This window comes from Mobula birostris, chromosome 5 (assembly GCF_030028105.1).
Source record: "Mobula birostris isolate sMobBir1 chromosome 5, sMobBir1.hap1, whole genome shotgun sequence".
In the NCBI taxonomy this organism is placed as follows: domain Eukaryota; kingdom Metazoa; phylum Chordata; class Chondrichthyes; order Myliobatiformes; family Myliobatidae; genus Mobula; species Mobula birostris.
This window is the reverse complement of record NC_092374.1, coordinates 29043582-29064140: the sequence shown is the minus strand read 5'-3', so window position 1 is coordinate 29064140 and position 20559 is coordinate 29043582. Positions and strand designations below refer to the sequence as shown.

At 41.9% G+C, this 20559-nt stretch overlaps 1 protein-coding gene across 3 annotated transcripts in view; it reads left to right on the top strand.

Moving 5' to 3' along the window:
* The first annotated feature begins 1523 nt into the window (after positions 1-1523).
* LOC140197585 (long-chain-fatty-acid--CoA ligase 1-like) overlaps positions 1524-20559 on the top strand; it is a 171576-nt gene continuing 152540 nt past the window's right edge. For 2 of the 3 annotated variants that reach the window (XM_072257742.1, XM_072257744.1), the window contains exon 1: positions 1557-1640. In XM_072257742.1, coding sequence (XP_072113843.1) covers positions 1610-1640 — 31 coding nt within the window. In that variant the 5' untranslated portion in view covers positions 1557-1609. Of the gene's footprint in view, positions 1641-20559 lie in introns of all 3 variants that reach the window. The other variant, XM_072257746.1, reaches the window with a different exon arrangement.

Genomic DNA, 20559 nt, shown 5'->3' with positions numbered 1-20559 from the left:
AACTATTTAATGTATATATACACATATATACTTACTGTAATTCCACAGTCTTCCTCCGTTATGTATTGCACTGTACTGTTGCTGCAAAGACAACAAAATTTCACAATATATGCCAGTGGTTTTAAACAATTCTCATTCATTGTATTCGTACCCTCGTGTATTAGGTGCAATATACAGTTGGCAATTAGCTTAACATGTTATGTAGGAGAAACCTGCATGATCACGGGGAAAATATGCAAATATAACACATAGGTCGAGAGGACTGAGACAGGCCTGTACCATGAGATCCTGAGGTCGTTCCTCTCTCAACAGTGATATGAAACACAGGCTATCATCTGTTATGAAACAACATAATAAAATCACACTTTTTGATCCATGCAACATCTCAAGGGTTAGGCATTTTGAGAAGACACGTATCACCTCACCCTGTTTCTTTGACACATGAAATCACTTCAACAGTTAGTCTGCTTAGAGGTGGGAATTAGAGGATCAATTTTAAACCTGCTGGTTTTCGATGCACCCCGGGAACCAGCAGGAGGAAAGCGATTAATCGCAGGCGCATTGGGGGTGAGGTTGGGGATGGCAGGGGTGGGGGTGTGGTGGTGTGCTGGGAAAATAAACAAGGGGAACTGATGTGGACTGTGTTCCTTTCCCACTCCCATCAGTTCACCCAGATTCTCTCATTACCCACAGACCTGGGGTTCTTTCTCGATCACCTTTCAAGATCAAGTTTAAGTTTAATTGCCATTCAACCATATATGAGTAACCATGCATACAGCCAAACAAAACAGCATTACTCTGGGCACAGGTACAAAACAGCCGCCACATATAGGATATCAGTAATATACAGTCACACAAAAAATATATTGTCCAAGACCCCGATTCCATGAGTGTTTTAGCAGCCTGCAGTTGAACACAATACAGTTTGTCTTCTGCTAAGCAAACACTGGGGTCAGCACCGACCCCAGCTTTGACGCCATGTCACACAGCTCTGCTTCTTGTATCCTTCCACACCTGGTTTCATCTGTCCATCATCCATCCCTTATGTGTTTACACTTATTGTTTATCTGCGTCTCTCCCCCCACCTGCAATCTGGCTCTACCTACCTTCCCTGCTTCTTTTCCACATCATCTAGCAACCTTTGTTACAATGTTCCCCAAACCCTACCCCCATCTGCATTCTCTCTGATACCAACTGTATTGTACTCGTGATAGTGCATGTTGATGTTAAAGGGAGGAGATATATATTATTTGCCCCCAAATTCGTACTAGATAACATAAATATTTTTTATAAATTTTTAATTTAAGTCAAATAAAAATATATTAAAAGTTCGACTCCTGCCTCGTACTCATAATGATTTAAAAAAAGAATGTAATGTTCCCAGATAATGTTCTTGTAATATAAATTTCAGTGGCTTGACTTGGGGGGGGGGGAATGTGTAAAGTGGTACATAAACACTAATTATTTAGCCACTGCCCCACGAACATTCGGACTTTAGGACCGCGCGGTTCGTTCCTTCAGCACGGGCGGCGAAAACGATTGGCTGCAACTGCGTGGACGATCAGTAAATTCAATCGGGTGAGCCCTAACGTGGAGCCACATGGTTTAGATGCTGGAGTGGTTGTATGAGGGAGCGGAAGGTCTGTATGTATATATGTATTTTTCAAAGTGAAAGTTCTTGAAGGCACCTTAGGGAGCGAGAGGGTAAAGAGAGCTGCCTGCTTTCTGCACTCTCGGTGTGTGCGTGCTGCGATCTGTCTGCCACAGACACAGAACAGTACGTGAGAACAAGGCAAACCCAGTGCCTGGCTGCTGCAACCTGCGCATGTGCCCGGGCGGTCAAGTGTTGCGATGGGGGTTTGTGCCGTTGGGTGCTGAGAGCATTGTTACTATGTGTCCGATGGGAAATCAGAATGGAGAGTTAGAATGTGAAGTAAAATGTTTCTCTTTGTTCAAAACCTCTAACAGCGTAGAAAGATGTCTGCCCTTGCCGAGGGTGTAATTAGATAAGGGTGGTTGTTGTTATCTACCGCCTGTGCATCTTCACACATGATTGATATCATTTCATCGCTAGCATTACTGGCACCGAGTTAGTAAATATGGTCTCGAAATCATGGACGTCTTTTACTGCGGAGATCTCAGTAATTAAATAGGCCGAGGGCGAGAAAATCTTACTCGTCCAAGGAAACGTTAATTTACTCCTGTTATGGAATCCAACTTCATTGACTGTGGTTGAACGGTCCTACATCAGAGCGTGCTGAAATTTGTTTGAACTTGAAAAGTCTGCCTAATGTTGTAACTTTGCACTCATTAAACATGCAATCGCGGACCTTTTGCTTTAGCATGAAATAAAATCATGCAGTTAATTCAGGTATTTATTTTAATGTTTGTTTTCCAGTACCTGTAATTCTTTACTGCTTTTGACTGCTCATAAAAGTTAGCAAGGGATCCCTTAAATGATAAGCGCTTCGACGAGAAATACTGGTATCGGGAAAAGTTAGTTGTTTTAATTAGGACCACTGAAATGTAGCAACACTCCTTACAGGCGATATGTGTCACCAGGCGATTTAGAAAGATGCGAGGTTATATTAACAGATACAGAATTTAACTGTCATATATGCTTTCAGAGTAAAATTTGGACATGTTGGCCTGAAACTGGTATTTCCTACTTGGAAGAAAATCCTAAATAATTAAGTCCAGGCAGTAGAGGCCACAGTAATCAGTGCTGAAGTGGGACAAGGTGCAAGAATGGGGTTGGGGAGGGTGGAAGAGGAAAAACTTGGTAATGATTAAATCCCATCTTCTTGTTACGTTGGACCTTTTCCAGTTTGCTTATTGCTGAGATCAGACCACTGGTGATGAGATATCCTCTGCACTCCACCTGGAAAATGGTGACTTGTATGCCAGGATGCTGCTTGGTGACTTTGGTGTGGTGTTTAATATGACCATCCGTCAGAAGCCAGTGGGTAAACCCCTCTCTGGAACTGGATCCTGGACTACTTGTCAGAAAGGCCACAGTACAATTCTATAGGCAAAAAACATCTCTAGCTCCATCATGCTGAGCACTGGCACTCCCCAGGGCTGTGTGCTCAGCTCACTGCTGACGCACGACTGCATTGCTAGATCCAGTTCAAACTGAATCAACAAGTTCACTGATGGCACAACAAGGGTTGGCCTCGTCCACAACACTGAGGCGGTGTACGGAGAGGAGGCGGAGCGGCTGATAGAAAAGTGCAAACACACCAACTCCAGTCTGAACTTGGACAAGACCAAAGGGATGTTTGTGGACTTTAGGAAGGTGCAGGCCGACCACTCCTCACCACATAAACAGCTCCTTCATGGAGAGAGTTGGGAGCCCCAAGTTTCTGGGAGTGTATGTAATGAATGATCTCTCCTAGTTGCTCAGTAGCCACCTCCTTCCAGAGCACAACGGAGTGTGTCCTGGCTAGCTGCATCGCTGTCTCATATGATAATTGCAAGTCCCTACAAAGGATAGTGAGGACTTTGAAGAGGATCATCATGGTCTCTCTTCCACCCATTACAGATATTTATCAGGAGCGCTGCATATGCAGGGTCCTTAGCATTGTCAACGACCCCTCCCTCTGACAGTCTTTTTGACTCCCACTGTTTGGCAGGAGGTATCCTACCATGAAGACAGGAACTCTTAAGGAAGCAGTTTCTTCTCCAGGCCGTAAAACTATTGAACTCCCTGCCACATATGGATCTTATCGTACGGTCTCATAGTGTATGAAGTGCATTATATTGGTTACTTGTAATATTATTTTGTGTTATGTGTGTGAGTTACTGTATATATGCTCTGTTGTGCACCTTAGTCCAGAGGAACGTTGTTTCATTTGGTGGTATATGTGTGTACAGTTGAACCTGATAAAGAACTATGGAGCCATGGAAGGCTTTGTCCTCGGGTAGGAGCATTTTAAAGTGTTTATAGGCTCACAAGAGATTGGAAACTGAGCATGGGATGATGTATGTGGAATTTTATGCCAATTTTATTCTGCAGCAACAGAAGAGGTTGGCAGCTTGAAAGCAAGAGGCAAGGCACAAAGTACCATACTGAATAGAGAACTTTATTGCTTTTTCTGCTGGATGCATATAATGACAAGGAATTTCAAATATGCACTAAAGAAAAATTGGAGAACTTTGAAATGCATATTATTTACTCAACTACCCTCAAATATAGGTGTCATAAACAGCAAATGTTTAATTTCTGAATTTGTCAAATTTCAAGCAAATTTAAAACTTTAGTAGAAAATCAGCTTGGAAAAAATAGGATTAAGATTTTTTTTTTAATCTGTGCTACACTTGTTTTGTCTTTTGAATGAGTTGTCAGATTGTAAATCAAAGAACTTCCTTGATTTGAAAATTGCTGAATGCTCTTGTCCAAAGTGCACAAATGATCCTGACATGCTTATGCTAAAGAAGGGTATGACATTGCTATTGGGAAGCCAAACAGCAATATCATATCCTAGGGAAATCTCATGCCAAACAGCAATCTCATTCTCCTCTCTGGTTTCTGTTTTATATTTGGATGCATTCTAACATAGTGGACAGTCGCCACGCTACTCCCTTGTCCATTCATTCCTCCCCACTGATCTCCCTCCTGGCACTTATCCTTGCAAGCAAAACAAGTTCTACACCATCTCCCTCACTACTATTCAGGGCCCCAAACAGTCCTTCCACTTCAGACACTTCACCGGAGAGTCTTTTGGGGTCATTTACTGTGTCCAGTGCTCCTGGTGTGGCCTCCTGTGTATTGGTGAGACCCAATGTCAGTTTCTCAAACTTCTGGTAATGCCCCCCCCCCTTTTTTCCCCTCTCACCTTACCTCCTTGCTCGCCCATGGCTTCCCTCTGGTGCTCCTTTCCCCTTTCTTTCTTCCATGGCCTTCTGTCCTCTTCTATCAGACTCTCACCTTCTCCGGCCCTGTATCTCTTTCACTAATCAACTTCCCAGCTCTTTACTTCATCCCTCCCCCTTCAGGTTTCTCCTATCACCTTGTGTTTCTCTTTCCCTTCCCCTCACCTTTTAAATCTACCCCTTGCTTTTTTTTCTCCAGTCCTGCCAAAGGGTCTCAGCCTGAAACCTCGACTTTTTCCATAGATGCTGCTTGGCCTGCTGAGTTCCTCCAGCATTTTGTGTGTGTCGCTTGGATTTTCAGCATCTGCAGATTTTCTCTTGTTTGTGATTGGAAACTTGGTCTTGTGTTTACAATTGTGACACTGGAAGGATCTTGCAGAATCAATTGATGCTTTTGAAAGGTAGTAGCTCTCAATGTCTGTCTGATTTAAATGTCTGGCTGATTAAAAGCAAATATTGCTTTCTCACGGGCTCCTTTCAACTACTGATACAGATTCGTTAATTGGATCTCAAGGGTATACATTGCCATAAACAGCACCACTTCTCTGACCATAGTTGGCTGACATTTTTTTTCTCTTGCCTTCTCCTTCTCTTGCTGTGTACAAGCACTTGTTTCCCACTCAGGAGCTATGATTGTAATCTAGTTGTTAAGTCTCTTTCATGGAAGCTGATCAGGAGAGACTGTATGGTCTGGACTGATAAAGAGAGATGACCTAACTAAAGATCTCCAGATTTTATACAATGGGTTCATTAAGTAAAATCTAATGGATGTTTTAAAATTTATTTGAGTAACTAAAACTCAGGGAATTAAAGATAAAGCATGTTAATAAATCCACTAGGAATTATTGTTATACTTAGAGAAATGGCAAGGAGAGCATTAGTGTAGTTTGCCTGGAAATGGATTTATCAGCATCTCAAAGTATCAGAGTAAACTTCTTATCAAGGTACATGTATGTCACCATGTTTGACCTTGAGATTCATTTTCTTGCAAGCATTCATTGAAAAACAAAAATACAATAGAATCAATGAAAAATTTCTTACAAAGACTGGCAACCAACCAATGTGCAAAAAAAGACAAACTCTGCAAATAAAAAAATTTAAGGCATGAGTTGTAAAGTCCTTGACAGTAAACTCAATAGATTGTGGAATCAATATATGTAAATAATAAAGAAAACTTTTTTGTGCACAGAAAACATTAATGTATGAACTATTTTGTGCACATTTCATTATGATTGTGCCTGTTCTGGTTGAAGTCGTAGATGATTGCGCAATGTCTTGGTCAACATCTGCTTCGCCCTTTAACTGTAAGTGTGTGGTTGATAGTCAGTGCAGATTCAGAAACACACAAAAAATCTGCAGATTCTGGAAATCTAAAGCAATGTACACAAATTGCTGGAGGAACTCAGCTGGTCAGGCAGCATCTCTGAAAAAGGGTATAATCGACGTTTCTTCAGTACTTCATTGGGCCAAAGGGTTTGCATTACTTAAAATTTAAAGCAGGGTTTCCCAACATTTCCCTGCCATAAACTGAGGGGTCAGTGGACCCCAGGTAAGGAACCCCTGATTTAGAGGTATCACAATTATTGATAATTGGCATCAGCAACTGATGACTATATTGGGTATAATGCACAAATGGGGAAGATACAGAGCTGAGAAAAGTTCTGCTTGTGTTCAGAGAGGAATCTGAACACTAATTCTAAATAGTTGTTCTTGGCTACTCAAATGAAAAAAATGTTTCTGCTCCTGTACACGCCTGTATTTCTGACTTGAGTATCTTTCCTTTCTGAGGAAAGACACTGATAAAAGGTCTTTGACCTGAAACATTAACTGTTCCTCTCTCCACTGATGATGCCAGATCTGATATTTCCTTTTGTTTTCTATACTTGTTTTAAATATATTGCTAGTGGGTTCCAGGTATTTTAATGACAAAACAGCTAAAATCTGATGCTGCTTGAGCCACTGTTTGAAAATGTGACCTTGTACTTGTCATTTAGACTAGCACCTTTAAATTATCCTTCATGTTCTTCTTAATGAAATGTTCAATATATATACTCCTTCCAGTTTCTCTGCTCAGCCCAGTAAAAAGAAATGTTTAGTTAACCCTGCTGCCTGTCTTCTAAGTCTTTTGTTGAGTATTACTAATTGTATGGAGCAGCTGAGCTATGACTAATGTAGTAGCAGATAATTAAATTATATGTGTTTTATTTTGACAAGTGAAGTAAGTTTCCCACAATGCTGTTTAAGAGCCGTATAGAATGTAAACAGGCCCTTTGACCTACACTGTCTATGCTTTCCATTACATATTTATACTACTTCATTTTTCCGGCACTTGATTTGTAGCTTTCAATGCTGCTAACATCCTGGTGAATCTCCTCTGCACCCTCTCTGGTGCAATATCATCTTAAAATTAATTTGTTTGAAAAAAGTTGTACATTGGCTTAGAGAGCAGATGCTTTTGTCAATTATATTTAAAAATAGTTGAAGGATGTGGTCCCAATAATGCACACACTATTTTGGGACTTGCATCAAAACAGCTTGCTGTATTGAAATTTAATTCATCTGCAACTAAATATTAAACTTGCTTTATGGTAGTGGTAAGCGTATAAGTACCAGGGTTATCATAAACCAGGGTGGTTCACGTATTCTTTAGGGAAGGAAACCTTCCCTTGCTGGTCTGGTTCAGTATGTCACCAATGTAGGTTTTAAAATGGGTCACATCAGGTAGGATCTGGATGACTCCTAAAATGGGTTAACAAGCCAACTATTTGAAGGGGCACTTAGGATGTTGGCATTGTGAAAGAGTAAGATTTTGTGATGAAGCTATTCATTCTTGCTGATTTTTTTTGTTATTTAACATGCTGGAGCTTTGTTGTCTTGTGCTTTGAAGAATGGATGGTAATTATTTCCTCTAGAGAACTATTATTCTTTATTATATGATCTTGGGTTTTGAATAAGCCAACCAAAAGTGCATCCAGCTGCAGAATGCTGGGCTTTAATTTGGGCGTTAGGATTTTGTGATCAGTGCCCGTCAAGTTAAAAGTACTCCCAAAACAATTAACTTAAAAAAAACAGACGTAAGTGAGGTAAGAGAATACTTTAGGCTGTAGATGGAACACATACTTCATTTCAAAATCAAATGTTAGGTTGTCTTGCGCAGGGGTACAATGGAAAAACATACTTGCCGCAGCATCCAGCAGGCACGTTGATGAGAAAGACTAGAAGTTGGGGAATGTAAGGGCCATCGTAATGTTATCAATTTACATCATAATTCAGAGGCCTGGAGACTATTTTCTAAATGGGAAGGAAGTTCGAAAGTGCAAAGGAACTTGGGAGTCCTGAAAGATTCCCTAAAGGTTTTCTCTCAGGCTAAGATGGAGTTAAGGAAGGCAAGTGCAATGTTGGCATTCATTTTGGGAGGACTAGAATGTAAAAGCAAGGATGTAATGCTGAGGCTTTATAAGGCATCGGTCAGACTGTACTTTAAGTATTGTGAGCTGTTTTTGGGCCCCTTATCTGAGAAAGAATGTGCTGGTATTGGAGAGGAAGTTCACCAGAATAATCCTGGGAATAAAAGGGTTATTGTATGGGGAGTGTTGATGACTCGAGGCCTGTACTTAATAGAGTTTAGAAGAATGAGGGGGTATCTCATGGAAACCTAATAAAAATTAAAAGGCCTTGATCAAGTGGATGTAGACAGGATGTTCCTACAGTAGGGAGTCTAGGACCAGTGGGAACAACCTCAAAATGGAGGATGTCCATTTAGAACAGATGAGGAATTTCTTTAGACAAACTGGTAAATCTGTGGAGGCTAAGTCGTCGGGTATAGTTAAAGTTGAAAGGTTATTGATCAGTCAGGGTATCAAAGATTATGGGGAGAAGGCAGGAGAATGGGTTTGACAGGGATGATAGAGTGGTAGGTATTTTCTGTGGGCCAACCGGGCTAATTCTGCTCCTATGTTTTATGGTCTTATGGGCTTTCCATTCTCTGTCACTGTCTTCCAACTTGTGCTTCTCTCCAATGTATTTGCTGTTCTTTCACTTTCACTTCTTTTTGAAATATTGTAGTCAATTAACCTTGCTGTTGTATCTGGATAAATCTAGACCTCTGCAACATCCACTTTCTGCTCAGTTCAAAATTAGCCCGTATCTGGAATCTGGAGTTTCTTCTATCTCTCTTCAACTAATTTAAGTTCTCCATTCTGCTGATGAAACCAAATCTATTTGGATTCTCTACTGCTCCTTTTTACTTGCCTCCTTCTCTTATTCCTTCATCATTAATCCATTGTATGTTAGTTTGTGTCCTTTTCCATAAAAACATCAGCGTACTCATTATCTTATCCTTGCCAAGATGGATGCCTTGCGTCTGCACTGAAAATTATTTCAAGATTTTTGCTTTGCCTTGTAATTTGCCTCCTTGCCTTCAAAAGGAATTTAAAATGTTTCCTTTGACCACGTCTTTGGTCTTTTCCCTTTTTAGATGTGATTTGCACTTTGGTAAGGTCAGATTTCCATTAATTTAACCAATGGCCCTGTAATTTCTTTTGATGCAGTTCAATTCATGGGAGCAGAACAAAGTGGGATCAATAGTGGGATTTGAATGACTCTTAAATTTCTGATGACGTATGAAGTCTAATAAACTCTGAATTGGACTGATGCCTATGATTATTCATTGTATGTACTGAATGCAAATTATTGATATATTACCATATCATATGTCTTAAGTTATTTTAAGAGGCTGTAAATGTATTTCAGTAAATCAAGAACATGTCTTTGAGCTTCAAATGTATTTAAATATTGATGTGCTCTGGAGAAGAGGACTTTTATTGCAGTTTTTCAAAATACTCTTGATTTTATTTTTAATGTAGATCAAATGGATCTCTACCCACCTCCCCTTGCAATTGCTCCCTATGTTTTACTCAAATAGTCATTTGGACTTTGCACTAGGGTCTGGTATAATCTTGACTCATTATCTGTAGTCCCCTTTTTAAAATTTATGGCATGATTTCAACTTTGGTTAGGCAGGATTATTTTTCTGTTGATTTAGAAAGTAATGCCACTATTTTAACTTCCAGGTTTGAGTCCAGCTGGCTGTTCCAGGAAGGAAATAGCGCACATCCCACTGGTGATTAAGTCATGGGATTAGCTGTGGGACTTAATTTGTGGTGTGGAAAGAGGCCTTTCTGTTCTGCATGTCTATACCAATTCTTTGAAAGGCCTAGCCTTCTTAGAATAACCCTGAAACTAAGTTCACATTAAGTACATCTAATTAATTTTGAATCAGCAAAATTTTAACATTACATTTCTAGTTTTTGATTATTCACATCTATGAACTCTGTAACTGATCTACTTGTCAGAGGAAGCAAAGTCTTCCAATTTTGAATGCCTCTGTTTTGTGTCAGCAGAAAGGAGAGTGAGTTATCTGAAGCTGGAGAATTTGCTATCGTTCTGCTGAATGTGACATGTCCAAATGAAAGATGAACTGCTCTTCCTCCAGCTGTGCTGGGTCTGTTTGTAAGTGTAAGAAGCCATAGACTTGAGTACAGAGTGCAAGTGGAATGAGGAATTAAAGTGACAGACAAGTGGAAATTCAGGAGCAAACCACATTGTGATCCTTGAATACAGCAGAAAGACATGGGAAGGCTGTTCTGTGCTCCCTGGATGACGGGGAGGGAGGAGCTGAGAGGATGAGTATTGGACCTTCTGTGGGGCAGTACCATATAACAAAATAATGGGTGGCATGGAAAGAGTGAACAGTTCTGAAGGGAATAATCCCTTTGAAGAGCTGAAAGTGGAGGGGAATCTTTGGTGTTAGAATTTTGTTGGAGTCGGTAATTGATAAAAATGACTCATTAAATCTAGAAATTCGAGGATGGAAAATGAGCATCGTGATCTCTCCCCTTTCTCTGTCCTTTGCAATATCGGCCCCTTAATGTCAACATTACTTTCCCTGATTGGGCAATAGTTTGAATAAAGTGAAATTAGCCTGTCATCTCTCCTGCTTAGACTTGCGTGTTCTCTTTCAGCTGTAATGGGTGGGGGGGGGGGTTCTCAGCTGTGAAACTTTAACTGTTTCTCTTTTCATAAATGCTGTCTAACCTACTGGTTTTATTTTTCCCCCAGCGTTGCCTACTTTTATTTCAGATTTGTAGTGTCTGGAATTTTTCAAGAATTTTTGAATTTTCATTTACTCCTGTGATTAAAATCCACAGGGCTAATGGGTGCTGAAGTGGAGTGTAAACAGGGTGCAGGAATGGTTGAGCGTCAAGGAGGGTCGAGGTTGCTAAACAATGCTTGATTATATATGCCAATGACTGCAATGGTTATGGCTGAACTGGGAATGTATGAGTTAAGACATGGGAAGTGGTGAATATTTGAATGATCTTAAATCTTACAGATGGTGAATTGTGAATGCAAGTGGGGAGTGTTTTAACATGTAAGTGAATAACTGCATGGCCACACTTGTACAGATATGTTTACTGTAATCTTATATTGAATCCTTAATTTGTACAATAACTAAATTTTCATTGCTTCAAAGATTAGTTATAATTTTGTCATTGAATTAATAGCAAGACAACAAAGCAAAAATGAGCCAGGTGCAGTCCTCGGGGGGGAGGGGGGGGTGTTGGAGCTTAGTTTGGATAGCATTTTGTTCCCTCCTGTTGTTAATGTTATACAATGCACGTGGGACACATTATTATGTAACGCAGAACAGCACCGTGCAGGAACAGGCCCTTTGGCCTGTGAAGTCTGAGGTAAACATGATGTTGAAGCAAACTACTTCTCTTGTTCCTGTGTATGAGCCACATTCCTCCATACAGCTGTATATCCACTTGTCTGTCTGTCTACTGAGTGGAGCCAGTGTGTTTGCTTCCACCATTTAGTAACTCTACTTCCAGCTCCCCTTTCTAGGTACCTACCACTGTGTTTTTTAAAAAAAACACAAAACTTACCATTTAAACTCCTCCACCCCACCCGCCGACCTTAAATGACTGTCCTTTAATACTTGACAATCTTTCCCGGGGGCAGAGGTGTGGTGAAAAAATGGCTGTCTACCTTACTTGTGCTTCTCATCAACATCAATCAGGGCTCAGCCTCTACTCCCTACAAACAACCCAAGTTTATCCAGACTCTCCTCCTAGCTCGTGCCCTCTAATCTAGGCAGCATCCTAGTAAATCTCTTCCGCGCTCTTTCCAAAACATCCACATCGTCTGTGGAGTGGGACAACCAGAACTGCACATGTAAATTAATGCCAAAAACAGAAAAGGTTAATTTGTAATATCCCTTAAAAAGCTTCTATAGCTATTGAAAGTCACATTGAGCATGCCAAAAGAACCCAGCAGTCTATATTGGCATTCACACCCCACAGTGAGCTAACAGTCCAAATCAAATTTCCCTGTCCTGTTTGATCTTTTACTTTATCTAATATGAAATATTAATATTTCCATTGAGTACACTGATGCTGAAAATAAATTCTGTAGTCTTACTTCTTGGCAAATGAATATGCTTTGTTTCACCCCTGCCCATGCGGTCCTGTTCTACACTATAGAGGTAAAACCATTAGACATTGGAGCAGACCAACATCTTATAGTTTTAGCATTTGGCCCATCGAGTTTACTGTGCCATTTCATCATGGCTGTTCCAATTTTCCCCTCAGCCTCAACTCCTGCTTTCTCCCCATATCCCTTCATTCCCTGCACAATGAAAAATCTATCATCTCTGCTTTAAATAGACATTAAGTCTTGGCCTCCACAGATGCCTGTGGCAAAGACTTTCACAGATTCACCACTTTTTGGCTGAAGAAATTCCTCTTCCTTGTCATCGTCATTCCAAAAGGGCACCCCTCTATTCTGAGGCTGTGTCCTCTGGTCTTGGACTCTCCCACCACAGGAAACATCCTCTCCACATCCATTCTATCAAGGCCTCTCACCATTTAGGTTTCAATGAGGTCACCCCTCATTCTTCTGAATTCAAGTGAATACAGGCCCAGAGCCATCAAACGCCCTTCATATGACAAGCCATTCGATGTAGTAGAAATGGCCTGTGTTCTCTAGCGCTGTTATTACAAAGCTGGCTGTAATTTAACTTGGCTCTGAATATACAACTTCACAGGAGCTGGGGAAGAAAACCTTTACATAAGTACAAACAAGTGATAATTGAATGAATTTTAGAAAGGAGATGTGCATTATAGCAGCCGTTGAGGAGGGCAGAGGAGGCTTTTTGGAGTACTATTTAAATATTTATACTTGTCATAAATGCATGCTTTTTGCTGATAGAAATTTTGTTTTAAAAGTTAGGTGGTGCCTTGCACAGGAGAGTGATGCCTCTAGTGAAAGGGTTTGTGTGCCCCTCTTGAGACAGCTGATGCTCATTTGGTCCTCACTGGACACTCTGCTCTCACCTGTGGCTCCAAGAAGCTGTTTACATGCGACAGCAGTCACACCCTGGTACACTGCTTCGACAGGCGGGCTAAACCAGGAAAGGGTAGTCAGTTTCTTTCAAATGCTGGTGAGATAGGGATATGCTTATCCTTGCTTGCCAAGTCGGTTCTGGTGGATTAGACGGATGAGGTCACCAGTGAGATCCAGCAGCCAGGAAGGTGGTTCTGCAGCGAAGGGAATGGCGAGCACAGAAGGCTTCATGGCCATCCGCTGCAAACACAGAGGTCTCCAGTTGTGATGATCGCTCGTATTACTGGCATAGGGATTCTGAGGTCGTGAGAATGGAACTGCCCCAGTGCAGCAGATTCTCCACTTTAAATACTTTCCTGCACAGGTTCCTGATCATCATTGTCAAAACTGATGGAGAACTGACAGAAAAATGGGTTTACTGGGTAGCTAATATAACGATTTAAAAAAAAAGTGATTTAGACTTCTGTATTTGGAGGAGATGAAGACTTCCTTATGTTTATGGGTTTACTGTTTTTAAAACTGGCTGGAAAAAAGAAAAGCCATGCCTGTTGTGACCTTTGGATGATCCCATTTTCCTCCTAGCCAGTGCAATATTTTTGAGGCATGTTCCTGTTTGTAGATTGGCAGCTAGTTTGCACATTGAGTTCCTATAAGACATAGGAACACAATTAGGCCATTCAGCCCATTAAGTCTACTCTCCCTTTTCATCATGGCTGGTCCTAGATCCCATTCAACCCCATACACCTGTTCTCTCACCATATCCCATGATGCCCTGACCAATCAGGAATCTATCCACTTCCGCTTTATATACCCATGGATTTGCCCTCATTACAGTCTGTGGCAGAACATTCCACAGATTCACCACTCTGGCTAATAAAAAATTCTTCCTTAATTCTGTTCTAAAGGGTCGGCCCTTAATTTTGACGCTGTGCCCTCTAGTTCTGGGTACTCTCACCCTAGGAAACATCCTCTCCACATCCACCTTATCTAGTCCTTTCAACATTTGGTAAGTTTCAGTGAGATGCCCATGCATTCTTCTAAATTCCAGTGAGTACAGGAAAGCTGCCAAATGCTCCTCATATGTTAACCCTTTCGTTCCCGGAATCATCCTCGTGAACCTCCTCTGGACTCTGTCCAGTGATAATACATCCTTTCTGAGATAAGAGGCCCAAAATGGTTGACAATACTTCAAGTGCAGCCTGACTCGTGTCTTATAAAGTTTCAGCATTATTTCCTTGCTTTTATATTCTATTCCCCTTGAAATAAATGCCAACATTGTATTTGCCGCCTTTACCACAGACTCAACCTGTGAATTAACCTTCTGGGAGTCCTGCACAAGGACTCCCAAGTCCCTCTGCACCTACACTGATATACATTGTGAGTAGGTTGTTCTGTTAATGATTTGGATGAGGAAGTGGAGTCTAATATGTCTTGAGTTTCCATGTGATATAAAGCTGGGATGTGCGTAGGATGCAGAGGTGTATCAGCAGGACTGATTAACAGAATTGGTAAGGATTGGGAGATAGACCGTAGAAAAAAGTTCAAAGTAAAATTTGTTATCAAATTAAATATGTTACAATATGCTACCCTGAGGTTTATATCTTTTTGCAGGCATTTTCAGGAAAAAAGAGATGCAATAGACTTTTACAAAATAAAACGACGAAGACTGATGAACAATCAGTGTGCAAAAGAAGACATACTGTGCAAATAGAAGTAATACTGAGAACATGAGTTGTAAATAGTCCTTGAAAGTGAGTAATGGTGAATGAAGTTATCCACATAGTTCGGGAGTCTGGTGGTAGAGTAATAATTTGGAGGAGTATGAAATTATCCACTTTGGTAGGAAAAAGTAGCAAAGCAGTAGACCTTTGAACTGTTTAAAGATTGGTGTTGATGTTCAGAGGGACCAAGCTGACCTTGTCCAGATGAAGGTTTTCAATTGGAAACATCAACAGTCTATTTCCCTTCACAAATGCTGCCTGACCTGCTGAGTCCCTCCAGTACATTTGTTTGTTACTATGGATTCTGGCATCTACGGTCTCTTGTGTCTGTTCTTGTACATGAATCACTGGAAAAAAACTTGTAGGCACAGCTAGCAGTTAGAGGTAAGAATGCTATACAGGTCCTTCCCAGGTTATGGGTAGCCTGGACTAGAGAACAAGCATTTGGCAGCACAATTGGAAAGATTAGCCAGCTGCTGTAGGGATGCAGGCACCTTCTGCAGAGCTGGGAGGCTGGATGAATTGCTTACTTCTGACAAACAAACTGCTTGGGTTTACAAACAGTTCTCGGGAATGGGTTAGGTTGTGATTATGCGGGCTGCGGGAAAATGATACCTCTTGTGCTTCTTGATCTCATCACTCAACATTCAGTGTCAACCCTGCTGCTTTGATCTGGCCCACGCATTCATTAACCAGGTCCAACACTTACTGTTATTGGATCTTCCTCCTCCTTACCCAAGTCAGCTTGTTTGTAGGGGTGTTGCTAGGGCGAGTCAGGGTGGGTCTGGGTTAGTTAAGATTAGGGTTAAGGGTAGGATTGGGGGATGTATGTGTGGGGCTGGGGGAGACAGTTGTGGAGTTTAGTGTCAGGAGTTAAGTGGGGCTGTGGCATATAGTGTTGTGAAGCCACTTTAATCTGGTCCTTGCCTTTCACTAACCTGGTTTGACACCACTTGACTTAATTAACTGGGTGGGAGGGGTCGGTGGGCGGGGAGTATACCCCTCAACAATGATATGCTAAACTGAACTACTGGAGTGCCACGTGGGTGGCTATAAATACGGATATTTACTGAGTATAATGGAAACGTATGTAAAGGAGGAAAAGTTATTGAATGGTTTATTGTATATATTTATTTTTGAATAAAGTATATTTTGAAATAAAAAAAAATTAACCGGGTGTGCACTATGACACATAATCAGTAATGTAACTTGGGGTCTTTGGGTCTTTAATCACTGGGTGACCCAGCCAGGATTGATCAGGCCCAGCTTGTGTTTTTCCCATGGACCAAGATAATGAAAGCCATGTCATTTCAGGGGTTTGTGTATTTTAGACCTCGTTCTTTGATGTTATTTTGACCATCTGGGGAGTAGAATACCTTGAGGCCTAGTTATTAGGCTTAATCTCAAAGTAAGATGTAACTTCCCTATTTAAAATTGCACTGATCTTTGTTTTGTATCCATTATATATAGTTCACGATTATTTGCACTATTGTTTTGTTAGTTTTTTAATTCTGATCCCAAGGGTAAAATTAACAGGGCTTCCCGGAGACTCAGTGTCACTCCACCCTGACCCTCTGAATTTAATAGTGACTTGTTTTCTGCGGACCCGACTTGGTCTTAACTCCTTTGTTACTTCTCGCGTCACTGTTTGGTCAGATTGTGATTATGCGAGCAGTGGGAGAATCACCCCTCTTGTGCTTGATCTCGTCACTCAAGGTTCAATGTCATGCAACCCTGCCACTTTGATCTGGCCTACACCGTCATTAAACAGGGCCAACCCTTGTCTTTTCTCTCTCTCTTCACACAAGTCAGCTCATTTGTGGGGGTGTGGCCAATGTTAGTCTGGGTGCACTCTGGGTTAGTTGGGGTCTGTGGGCCCTTGGATGTTAGGATAAGGGTTAGGGTTGACCTTATTGTAACCTGGGAAAGAACCGCATTGACTTTTATTACAAGTGGGTTGAAGATATAAAAGCATCTCATTGTAATTATGCAAGTTCCTAGTGAGGTCACATCTGGAATGCTGCGTAGGTCTGCTGTTATCTAAATTGGCAGGGCTAGACAGAGTGCAAGAAAGATTTAAAAATGCAAACAACAGGAATTCTGCAGATGCTGGAAATTCAAGCAACACACATCAAAGTTGCTGGTGAACGCAGCAGGCCAGGCAGCATCTCTAGGAAGAGGTGCAGTTGACGTTTCAGGCCGAGACCCTTCGTCAGGACTAACTCAGAAGAGTGAGTAAGGGATTTGAAAGTTGGAGGGGGAGATCCAAAAAGGAGAAGACAGGGGGGAGAGGGATGGAGCCAAGAGCTGGACAGGTGATAGGCAAAAGGGATACGAGAGGATCATGGGACAGGAGGTCCGGGAAGAAAGACAAGGGGGGGGGGGACCCAGAGGATGGGCAAGGGGTAGATTCAGAGGGACAGAGGGAGTTGGCTGGGGTGATATACTGTGTCCGGTGCTCCCGATGTGGCCTTTTATATATTGGCGAGACCCGACGCAGACTGGGAGACCGCTTTGCTGAACACCTACGCTCTGTCCGCCAGAGAAAGCAGGATCTCCCAGTGGCCACACATTTTAATTCCACATCCCATTCCCATTCTGACATGTCTATCCACGGCCTCCTCTACTGCAAAGATGAAGCCACACTCAGGTTGGAGGAACAACACCTTATATTCCGTCTGGGTAGCCTCCAACCTGATGGCATAAACATCGACTTCTCTAACTTCCGCTAATGCCCCACCTCCCCCTCGTACCCCATCTGTTACTTATTTTTATACGCACATTCTTTCTCTCACTCTCCTTTTTCTCCCTCTCTCCCTCTGAATATACCCCTTGCCCATCCTCTGGGTCCCCCCCCCCCACACCGTCTTTCTTCCCGGACCTCCTGTCCCATGATCCTCTCGTATCCCTTTTGCCAATCACCTGTCCAGCTCTTGGCTCCATCCCTCCCCCTCCTCCTATCATTTTGGATCTCCCCCTCCCCCTCCAACTTTCAAATCCCTTACTCACTCTTCCTTCAGTTAGTCCTGACGAAGGGTCTCGGCCTGAAACGTCGACTGCACCTCTTCCTAGAGATGCTGCCTGGCCTGCTACGTTCACCAGCATCTTTGATGTGTGTTGCAAGAAAGATTTGCCAGCCCGATCCCTAAGATGGGGGGGTGTAAGGGGAATAAGGGTAGTTGTTATATAAGGGGTATTAAACAGACTTCTTAAAGCATAAGCTGAGAAATGATCTTATTGAAACATACTGTACAATAATTCAGGGAAAATGCAGAGATCATATTTCCACTGGTTGCTGTGTCTAGAGTGCATAAACCTTCCAGCTAGTAAAGGATCAGCTATTTGATATGCTAAGTGATCATATCAATCTGACATGCAGGCTTCTTTGAACTAAACAACTTAGCCAGTATCGTATGGTTTGAAAGAAGTGAGATTAAATAACGTGTTGTTTTACATTGCATCTCTTGAGCAATATGTGTAGGTGCTATAGGCCCGTAAGTCTGCTCTATAGGCAGTATTTGTATGCAAAGCTGCCCTTTTAACTTCAAACAGATTACTGCTTGCTAGTTACATTAAGAACTGAATACTGGCTCCTGTTTACGACAAGAAGCTAAACAAAAATTATTAGTTGGAGGTTTAACTCAAAAACAATAGTTTGATCTTTACAAGTGTCAGCTGCTGTGTTTCAAAAGCTGAGCTTGACAAAAAGTACGTCCATTCCAACATCAGGATAACCCTTCCTGCTATTCTTTCTGCAATATCTGTGTGTTTTTTGCATCTGACCACCTAGAACTTCATCTCAGAGTAAAACACTTCTCCAGTTATGTTCTAATTTGTCAATTGAGATCACATGTAGCATGATCAACCTCCTTCTGACTCTGGCAAGAGTGTTAATATATGTGAACCAAAGCTAATGTAAGTCAACAACAGGAATTCTGCAGATGCTGGAAGTTCAAGCAACACACATCAAGGTTGCTGGTGAACGCAGCAGGCCAGGCAGCATCTCTAGGAAGAGGTACAGTCGACGTTTCACCATGATCCTCTCATATCCCCTTTGCCAATCACCTTCCAGCTCTTGGCTCCATCCCTCCCCCTCCTGTCTTCTCCTATCATTTTGTATCTCCCTCTCCCGCTCCCACTTTCAAATCTCTTACTAACTCTTCCTTCAGTTAGTCCTGACGAAGGGTCTCGGCCTGAAACGTCGACTGTACCTCTTCCTAGAGATGCTGCCTGGCCTGCTGCATTCACCAGCAACTTTGATGTGTGTTGCTAATGTATGTCGATACCTTTGCAGGAAAACAAAATGGAGATTGAGAAATGTGACTGGAAACTGAACATTTGGGTGGGTCTGTGGTGAAGAAATGCCATGCGTGTGCAGAATTGTTTAGATGGGTTTGTGAAAATTACTGCAGTTACTTTTGTCTGCAAGCCATTGCATGAAAGAATTGAATCAGTGTGATCATTTGAAGTGCTCTGGACTTCGTTATATATTCTAGTGGCTGATTAGGATTGGCGGTCATGGAAATGATAAGTTGTTCATTGTTATTGAAAATTGTGTAAGGGGGATTAAATTTATTCTTCAGTGACTACATTTCTCACAGCATATCCTATTTTTTCAAATTCCCTGATGCTGTACACCACCCCACCACCTTCCACGTTCCAGCTGCAGCTGCTCGGTCTGTGACCCAGGCCAGGCAGTCTTGAACTTCTCCGAACAGAGGGCCAGGCTGGGGTGATGGCTGTGCCTGGCATTGTTTGGGTGGGACATGGGAGAGGTGGTGGTGTAATTCTGCTGAATCGCTGCAGATCTTAGTGTAATAGGCAAATTGATTGTTTTTGGTGACATCAGTACCAGGGTCAGAAAGATACAGAACATGGATCATTAGAGCATGATACAGACCATTCAGCCCATGATGTCGTGCCGACCTTTTAACCTACTCTAAGATCACTCTAACTCTATTCTTCCACTCAGCCTTCCATTTTTTTTTTATCATCTGTGCCTATCTGAGAGTCTCTTAAATGACCCTAATGTATCTGTCTCTACCATCACCCTTGGCGCTGTTCCATACACTCAGTATTCTCTATAATAAAAAAAAACACTTCGCCTCTGACATCCTCCCCCTCATTCACCTTAAAATTATGCCCTCTCATATGAGCCATGATTCTAAGAAAGCTTGGATAGACAAGGAGAAAATCGGGGACACCAAGTTTGGCAGAGCCATTCTGGCGCAATATTTGGAGCATGCTCTTGCCATAAGCAACAGGTGACTTCTGCAAAGACCCCTGGCTGTGGTATCCATTGGATGATGTCATTGCCTAAATTGGAGTTTACAAGGATATATTCTTCCGCAACTTTGATAAATGCCAATGTCTCTCGGCTTGAGCACATAACCCAGTGCCTTATCTTCAGTGCATTTGTTCCCAACTACTGCAGCAACTGAAATGTTGCCTTGATTCCTGAAGCATGAACATGAATGCAAGCAAGTTTGCTAAGTATCCAGAAGATCTGCCAAAGGTGTTGTGATTTATCGGAACAAACTCTCATTGCAGTTAG